This window comes from Arachis hypogaea, chromosome 19 (assembly GCF_003086295.3).
Source record: "Arachis hypogaea cultivar Tifrunner chromosome 19, arahy.Tifrunner.gnm2.J5K5, whole genome shotgun sequence".
In the NCBI taxonomy this organism is placed as follows: domain Eukaryota; kingdom Viridiplantae; phylum Streptophyta; class Magnoliopsida; order Fabales; family Fabaceae; genus Arachis; species Arachis hypogaea.
The window spans coordinates 41,953,991-41,963,640 of record NC_092054.1 but is presented as its reverse complement, the minus strand read 5'-3'; the positions used below and the strand labels follow the sequence as shown (position 1 = coordinate 41,963,640).

The window sequence follows — 9,650 nt, the reverse complement described above, 5'->3', positions numbered from 1 at the left end:
GCCCCACAATCGCGAGTTTGAAGCTCATCATAGTCATCCCTTCCCAGATCCTACTCAGAATACCACAGACAAGGTTTAAACATTCCGGATCTCAGGAATGGCCACCAATAATTCTAGCCTATACCACGAAGGTTCCAATCTTAGATTAGAAACCCAAGAGATACGCATTTAAGCCATTGCTAGTAGAACAGAGGTGGTTGTCAGGCACATGTTCATAGGTGAGAATGATGATGAGTGTCACGGATCATCACATTCATCAAGTTGAAGAACGAATGAATATCTTGGAGAAGAAATAGACTTGAGTTGAATAGAAAAACAATAGTACTTTGTATTAATTCATGAAGAACAGCAGAGCTCCACACCTTAATCTATGGTGTGTAGAAACTCCACCGTTGAGAATACAAAAGTGATAGTGGTGTAAGCATGGCCGAATGGCCAGCCTCCAAGGTCTAGGGACTAAACGTCCAAAGTCTGTGTTAATACAATAGTAAAAGGTCCTATTCATAGAGAACTAGTAGCCTAGGGTTACAGAAATAAGTAATTAATGCAGAAATCTTCTTCCGGGCCCACTTGGAGTGTGCTTGGGCTGAGCATTAAAGCTTTCATGTGTAGAGACTTTTTTTGGAGTTAAACGCCAGCTTTTGTGCCAGTTTGGGCGTTTAACTCCAGCTTTTGTGCCAGTTTTGGAGTTAAACGCCAGAATTCTTGAGCTGACTTGGAACGCCGGTTTGGGCCATCAAATCTTGGGCAAAGTATGAACTATTATACATTGTTGGAAAGCCCAGGATGTCTACTTTCCAACTCAATTGAGAGCGCGCCAATTGAGCTTCTGTAGCTCCAGAAAATCCACTTCGAGTGCAGGGAGGTCAGAATCCAACAGCATCTGCAGTCCTTTTTCAGCCTCTGAATCAGATTTTTGCTCAGGTCCCTCAATTTCAGCTAGAAATACCTGAAATCACAGAAAAACACACAAACTCATAGTAAAGTCCAGAAGAGTGATTTTTATTTAAAAACTAATAAAAATATAATAAAAACTAATTAAAATATACTAAAAACAATGCCAAAAAGCGTATAAATTATCCGCTGATCTACTGCTTGTATCTTTCCCAAGCTTCATAGAGGGATTCTCCTTCCTTTTGTCTGAAGGTTTGGACTTCCACTCTAAGCTTGCTCAATTTTTGAGGTGGAAAAAACTTTGCCAAGAAGGCATTGACTAGCTTTTCCCAAGAATTCAGGCTTTCTTTAGGTTGTGAATCCAACCATGTCCTAGCTCTGTCTCTAATAGCAAAAGAAAAAAGCATAAGTCTGTAGACTTCAGGGTCAACCCCATTGGTCTTGACAGTGTCACAGATTTGCAAGAATTCAGCTAAGAACTGATGAGGATCTTCCAATGGAAGTCCATGAAACTTGCAATTATGTTGCATTAGAGAAACTAATTAAGGCTTAAGCTCAAAGTTGTTTGCTCCAATGGCAAGGATTGAGATGCTTCTCCCATAGAAGTCGGGAGTAGGTGCAGTAAAGTCACCAAGCACCTTCCTTGCATTATTGGCATTGTTGTTTTTGGCTGCCATGGTTTCTTCTTCCTTGAAGAGCTCTGTTAGGCCCTCTAAAGAGAATTGTTCTTTAGCTTCTCTTAGCTTTCTCTTCAAGTTCCTTTTAGGTTCAGGATCAGCTTGAACAAGTATGCCTTTATCTTTGTTCCTGCTCATATGAAAGAGAAGAGAACAAGAAAGTAGGGAATCCTCTATGTCACAATATAGAGATTCCTTGAGGTGTCAGAGGAAAAGAAGAATAGAAGGAGGAGGTGGATAGAAGAGACTTCGAACATACAAAGAAGGAGGGAGTTCGAATTGTACCTTGAGGAGGAGTGTTAGTCCTTTAAATAGAAGGATGTGAGAAGAGGGGAAGAATTTTCAAAAATTAAAGTAAAAGATTTTGAAATAATTAAAAGAAAATTTTGAAAATTTGATTGATGATTTTCGAAAACTAAGATTGGGAAAGAAATTAAGTGATTGTTGAAAAAGATTTTGAAATTAGAAATCAAAAAGATATGATTGAGAGTTAATTTTGAAAAAGATGTGATTGAGAAGATATGATTGAACATCAAATTAAAAAGAGAAAGTTTTAAAATTAAAGTTGATTACTTGACTAACAAGAAATTAAAAGATATGATTCTTAAAATTTTAAAAATTGATCCTTTCTTAATAGGCAATTAACAACTTGAAAATTTTTGAAGTAAATCTTTAATAGTAACAAGGATTGAAGAGATATGATTTGAAAAAGATTTGATTATGAAGATTTGAAAAAAATTTGAATTAAAAACAAAATCTTCCCTCTAGTGTCATCCTGGCGTTAAACGCCCAAAATCCTACCTTTTTGGGCGTTAAACGCCCAGCCAAGTACCCTGGCTGGCGTTTAAACGCCAGTTTTCCTTCTTCACTGGGCGTTTTGAACGCCCAGCTTTTTCTGTCTGATTCCTCTGCTGAATGTTCTAAATCTTCAATTCTCTGTATTATTGACTTGAAAAGACATAGTTTTGAGAATTTTTTTGAATTTTTCAAAGATGAGAAACAATCAAAATATAATTAATCTTAGGAAACTCAAATCAAACAAACAATGCATGCAGGACACCAAACTTATAGCAACAAATTAAAACCGTTCTGTTTGACTATTTTAAAGAACGGTTTTATGACCGTTACCATGATTTGGCTTTAAGCAACGGTTTTTTATCGTTGTTTAAAGAATTGCACAAAGAAAATGCATTAAAACCGTTGCCGAAATGCTACACTTTAAAACCGTTCCATTAGATGGGCTTAGACAACGGTTTTTACAGTGTTGCTGTTGAAGTTTATTTTTTCATTATGCTATAGTAACCAAATAAAACCGTTCTCTTTGCCTATTTTAAAGAACGGTTTTACAACCATTACAACAATTATTTATGAAACAACTATTTTTTAAATTATTTAAATAATTAGACAAATTAAATAATACTAATAAAAATAATTTCAGATAATTATATAAATTGAAACTATTTTTTTATAAATATTGAATTTATAAAATACTCAAAAATTATTTTTATAAATAAATAATAAATATTATTTAAAAAATAAAAATAAAATAAATTTATTATAAATATTATATATTATTATAAATATATAAAAAATATTATATTTTTAACACATATAGCTAAAATAAATTTATAATAAATATTATATATTTTTATTATAAATATATAATAAATATTAATATAAAAAAATAAAATTAAAATAGTTTTAAAATAAATATTATATATCTATTATGGATTATTAATTTTTTCCTAATTAATAAAGGAATGAAACATAACAGCGCAAAAAGCTAATAAGCTAAGTAGTCACCAAGAAAATAAGGCTAATAAGAAAGCCCTCCTTCTCTTCGAAACCAAAGAGCTTCCTCCCCCTCCACCGTACCGAACCCTAACCCACGCCTCAGAATCGGAGAAGTCATCGCACCACAGCTCTCCATGAAGCCGTAAATGGCACCATCATCGCAAGTCAGCAGGAAGCCCCAAATCGCCACTCACCATCGTCGCACCATCATCGTCACTCCATTCTTCCCGATATCGTCGCTGCCTCCTTCTTCCCAGCGTCGCTGAGTCTCTCCGCGGCGTCGCTGCTTCTCCCCACTCCGAGGCTTCACTGCTTCTCCACGGTGTCCTTGCTTCTCCCTGTTATGTTTCTACGTCGCTATTTCTGCTTTACTGTCTTCGCTGGTTGTGGATTGTGCTTCGTTGCTGCTGGTGCTTCGCTGCTGCTGGTGCTTCGCTGCTGCTGGTGCTTCGCTGCTGCTGCTGCTTCGTTGCTGTTGCTGCTGCTTCGTTGCTGCTGCTGCTTCGCTGCATTGGCCGTGGTTTGTCATCTGTGGTAAGTGGTCTTCATCTTTGATTTCTGTTATATATCAGGGTTTGTTTGGCTGTTGGGTGATTTTGTTGGCTGTGGAAAGTGGTGATGTTTGTGAACATGAGCAAGATGAGTGTTGAATGTCGACTGATTTTCTGTTCTTGTTTGAATTTGGACTGTGTACTTGTGAAATGAACCTGGGGCTTAGGTTAGTCTGTTATTTAAGGTAGCAAAATTTTTATTATCTGCTAGTAGTGTGTTCGGTGGCATTATGGTTCTGTTTCTTTGCTTTCTTTGAGGTGTTCTATGGTGGATGCCCAATTATTTATCTGCTTTGTTTATTTTAGCCTTATTTTATAATGTTATTATTTCAGTGAGTTGTGGACTGCTTTTCATATTGGTTGGTATCATCTGGGATAACAGAGGAATTTCATGCTTATTCCAACTATTTGACTTAGAGATCAGCATAAATTCTGCTCTTCTTCCTACATGCCTCAATTAATCAGGAGAAATATTTGTTATTTTAAATATTTGATGGAATAGATATTTATTTTTCATTTGAATTAGTTTAATGAGAATAAAATTTATCATTTTATTCTTTGAACTACCCTGATAATTGCTTGCTAGTTGCTACTTGCTATCCATAAGTGTACTACCATGTAAACCAGTTGCCACTCCTGTAAAAAAAGTTACAAAACTCCTTTCTCTTTTATTTTGGTCATGGGTTCTGTTCTGAAACTTCATCAGAACTAAATTTTATATAAAAGACCTTCAATTGACAAACTTAAATATACTTTATTAAAAGTCCTTTAGTTTAAAAGTGGGCCAAATTATATTAACAAAATAATTTTTTAGACCTCAATTATAGAAGGCATTTGAGAAGAGTTTCAATTGAAATACTTTTTGGTACAGTGCTATTCTAATTTTGATTTGGCAATTTGTTATCTCAAAATGCTGTTCTCATTTAAAGAAAAGTTATCCATTATTTGGTCTTTGTCAGTTTACACTTAGTTAGAACAGTTTATTTAAAGTTTCAAAAAATGCATTTATATATCATTCATTGCATCTCTGAGTAATTTATTTATATACTTCGTTCACTTTGAATGGTTTGTTGTTTATTTTGAGAAATCAATTTATTTCAGGCATGAAAGTGATTGTTACGTTAGTATTACAGTTATGGTTATGAATTGCTTATATTTTTATTCTTTGTTGCTGTTGTAGTTTGTCTCTTTAAAATCAAAAAAAGGGTTGTCATCTGTGGGTTGTCTCTTTGCTGCTACTGCTTCACTGCATCGGCCGTTTGTGGGTTGTCATTTGTGGTAAGTGTTCTTCTCTGAGTTTCTGTTGCTTAGTTAGGGCTTTGGCTGTTGGGTATTTTTGTTGGATTTAAGAAGAAGAAAGGAAAGTGGTGATGTTTGTGCATTGTTCAAAAACTGTTTTGAGGCTTTATTTAGCTAATAAGATATAAAGGGAAACTTGTATTTGGCCGTTTCTGCATTGTTCAAATTCAAAAACTGTTTGTGCATTGTTCATTAATTTGAGTTCTGGTTAGCAAAACTCATCATTGTACTAATTGTTTTAGATTTTTTCTTGGGGATAGAGTGTAGTAGAAGAAACATATGATGATGCTGTCTATTTGAAGATGAACACGTTTTGTTAGTGCATTGTGTTCTGGATTTCTGTGTTGCTAAACTTGATAATTCTATTGTTTGATTTTTTAGTTATATATCACTTTTGAAAATAAGATTTCTAAAAATTGGTTTTAAAAGTGAGTTTTTTGTTAAAAAATCTGGTTATGAATTACTTATATTTTTATTCTTTGTTGTTTTTTTTGTTTGTCTCTTTAAAACCAGAAACAGAGAATCAAATAGCGCGTCTCTCTGTAGCTGCGACTACCTTAGATATTGAGCTACACTACAGGTAAATCATTTAATATATTATCTTTTTAAATTTGTTTGAACATTTAATTGTTAAGAATATTTACTGATTAATTGATGGATTAAGCTTCTTTGCATAGTTTGTTAGATACAAATTGTTAGTCTCATGATTGGTTGAGATGTTCTCTTTTGAATATGTGTGGTTGACTTCTAGAAATTCTTTAGATGCAATAAGCTCTTGAATGAAAAAATCACTTATAATTAGTCTAAAATATATGTCCATGTCTTTTATTTTAGTTGACAAAGTAATGGACAAAGGGTGGACTAGTTTACCAAGACATACTGAGGGTTACCAACATGGTGTTAATTCATTTTTGGATTTTGCCTTTTCTAAAGGTAGACCACAAGGACAAGAAATTCTTTGTCCTTGTTCTATATGTAATAACTTTAGTTGGGGGCGAAGGGATGAAGTTTATGATCATTTAATAAGTAAGGGATTTCAAAAAGGTTACACTGTGTGGGTTCATCACGGCGAAAGGATAAGTCGCATGGATAGTGAAACCGATGAGAGTGAAGTCCATGAAGGACTTGTCGACGACATTCATGGGCTGCTAAACGAGACGTTTCGGCATGTGCTTGAAGGAGATAAAGATGGTGATGGGCCAAACGAAGATGCAAAAAAGTTTTATAACTTGCTTGAAGAAGGAAAACAAGAGTTATATCCTGGCTGTAAAAAATTTTTGACATTATCATTCGTTATCCGATTGTATTTGTTGAAGACTCTTAATGGTTGGAGCAACGCATCCGTTACTGCTCTTCTTGAGTTACTGAAAGAAGCGATTCCTCATTTGAATATTCCTGATTCTTTCAATAAAATCAAGGCCATGGTAAAAGATTTAGGACTTGGTTATAATAAAATTCATGCTTGTCCCAACGATTGTGTTCTGTTCCGGGATACATATGAAGATGAAGAATTTTGTCCTATTTGTGGAGCTTCCAGGTACATAGAAAATGTTGAGATAGATATAGAAGTTGATAAGTTGAAGAAAAAACCTGTGCCTGCAAAGGTCTTGAGACATTTTCCCTTGATTCCAAGGCTTAAGAAGCTGTTCCTGTGTTCAAAAACAGCTGAATCACTAAGGTGGCACGATGAACATCGTTCAAAGGATGGAAAGTTAAGACACCCAGCTGATGGCCAATCATGGAAAGACTTTGACAGGCTTCATCCTGATTTTGCTGAAGAATCTCGTAACATAAGATTAGGGCTAGCTAGCGATGGATTTAATCCATTTAGAACCATGAGCATCTCCCATAGTACATGGCCGGTAGTTTTGGTCGCATACAATCTTCCTCCATGGTGTTGCATGAAACCAGAGTATGTCATGATGTCCTTGCTCATCCCTGGACCATGTTCGCCTGGAAAAAGCATTGATGTGTATCTTCAGCCATTAATTGAAGAGTTGAAGGTTTTATGGGAAGTTGGAGTGAAAACATATGATGCTTCAAAGAATAAAACTTTTCAACTACATGCAGCACTTTTATGGACCATAAGTGACTTTCCAGCTTATGCTATGTTATCCGGTTGGAGCACAAAGGGAAAGTTAGCATGTCCCTGCTGTAATTATGACACCTCCTCTTGTTATTTAAAACATAGCCGGAAGATGTGCTACATGGATAACCGTAAATTTTTGGGTATGGATCATCCATATAGGATGGATAAAAGATCTTTCAATGGCAATGTTGAATTGAGGTCTTCACCAGCTTTATTAGATGGGGAACAAATTTTTGAAGATTTGAAAGATTTTGACAATGTATTTGGGAAGAAGCAAAAAAATAAAATTGATGGTCCATGGAAGAAAAGGTCCATTTTCTTTGAGTTGCCATATTTGAAACAAAATACATTGCGTCATTGTCTTGATGTTATGCACATCGAGAAAAATGTATGTGATAACATAATTGGAACTTTATTAGACATTCCAGGAAAGTCCAAAGATCATGCAAATGCTCGTTACGATCTCAAAGATATGGGCATAAGAAAAATCCTTCAACCACAGGAGATAGATGGTGGCAAGAAAGCAAAAATTGCTAAGGCTTGTTTTAACCTTACTAATCAAGAAAAAACTATTTTTTGTGATATTTTGAACTTAGTAAAATTGCCATCTGGTAGTGCCTCTAATATTTCTCGGTGTGTTCATGTTGCTGAGAAAAAGATATCAGGCTACAAAAGTCATGATGCTCATTTTATGTTGCATTATATGTTGCAAGTAGCTATAAAATGCACAATGCAGAATCAAGTAGTTGGCCCTTTAATTTATCTAGGTTCATTCTTTCGTTCCTTGTGCCAAAAAGTTGTTGAAAATGATACAATAGATCATCTGGAAGTAGATATTAGAGAGATTTTGTGCCAATTGAAAAGAATATTTCCTCCTAGTTTCTTTGATATAATGGTCCATTTACCTATTCATCTGGTAAACGAGTTGAGGTTGGGTGGCCCAGTTCAATTTAGGTGGATGTACCCCATCGAGAGATATCTGTGTAGGTTAAAGTCCTACGTTCGCAATAAGAGCCACCCCGAAGGTTCAATTGCTGAAGGATATTTAGCCGAGGAATGCTTGACATTTTGCTCAAGGTATTTAAGTCCTGATGTGGATACAAGGCTGAGTAGGAGGACACAAAATTATGATAATTGCAGTGAAGCTGACGTATGTCATGATAGCTATTTTGCATGCTTGGGGCGACCAATTGGTGGAAAGAGGAAAGGGCAACCTTTTTCTCTAGATACCAACTCAAAAATACAAGCTCATCGGTACATCTTATTTAATTGTGATAAAGTTAAAGACTACATTAGGTATTTTTTTATATATTTTTCAATTACCAATTCTCTATTAGAAAATTTAACTTACTCGCTCTTTGCTTACTTTAGAGAGTATGAGGAACATGTCAACAATCAAACTAAAGGTAGAAAATGGAAGAAGGCAATAACTCTAAGCCATGATTTTAGTGAATGGTTCAAAGAGCGTGCTTCTTATGAAGATGTTCCGAAACAACTTAAAGATTTGTCTAGAGGCCCAAACACAGTTGCAAAACGATTTTCTAGTTATGTAATCAATGGCTACAAATTTCAAACTAGAGAACATGATGCAAGCCACACAACTCAAAACAGTGGTGTGACTTTGGTGTGCGAAACACCAAGCTTTGCTAGTGCTAAGGACAACAATCCAATGACAAAAGCCGTAACATATTTTGGTGTAATAAATGACATAATTGAGTTAGACTATTATGCATGTTTCAAATTTGTTCTCTTCAATTGTGATTGGTTTGAAGTTGAGGAAGAGAATTTTGGTCTAACTTCAGTTCATTTTAATAAAAGATGTTCTCGGGATGATCCTTTTGTATTAGCTTCACAAGTCCACCAATGTTTTTATATTCAAGACCCTTTTAACAAAGACAAGCATTATGTCATGGACACAGTGCCAAGGGATTTATTCAATATGTATGATGGGTATGATGTTGAAGCCGAAGAGTCTAATCAGAAGGACCCCTTTGATCAAGCAAATAATTTGTTTGTGCCAAAGGATAATTGTGAAGTTCAATGGACTAGAGAAGACATGCCAAATACAATCATTGAGAAACCTTCACTTGTTCTACAACAAGCTGAATATGATGATGATTCTGATCTTTAAAGAGATTTTTCTTCTCAACATAGAATAATTTTTTTTACTTTTATTTTTGGTGTAATTGTTTATGAACAGGTGCATTTCTTATAGATTATTGGTTCTTTTAATATGTGATTTGGTTTTTTACTATTATGTTAATAGATTCTTTAAGATGTATACTAATCTCATTATTTTATTTCCTTTTTCAGAAAATGTTCAAAAAATTCATTGAAAATGAGATA

General features: G+C 34.8%; 1 protein-coding gene across 1 annotated transcript; it reads left to right on the top strand.

Annotated features, from left to right (window-relative positions):
- The first annotated feature begins 6,060 nt into the window (after positions 1-6,060).
- Positions 6,061-9,435, top strand: LOC112778284 (uncharacterized). The gene is made up of 2 exons (XM_025822619.1): positions 6,061-8,558; positions 8,676-9,435. The coding sequence occupies exons 1-2, from the start codon at positions 6,061-6,063 to the stop codon at positions 9,433-9,435; spliced, it is 3,258 nt and encodes a 1,085-aa protein (XP_025678404.1).
- Positions 9,436-9,650: the final 215 nt, after the last annotated feature.

Coding starts and splice junctions, on each gene's coding strand:
- LOC112778284 (XM_025822619.1), top strand. CDS start 6,061: ATGGACAAAGGGTGGACTAGTTTACCAAGACATACTGAGGGTTACCAA. Junction 8,559..8,675: donor TCAAAAATACAAGCTCATCG/GTACATCTTATT, acceptor TGCTTACTTTAG/AGAGTATGAGGAACATGTCA.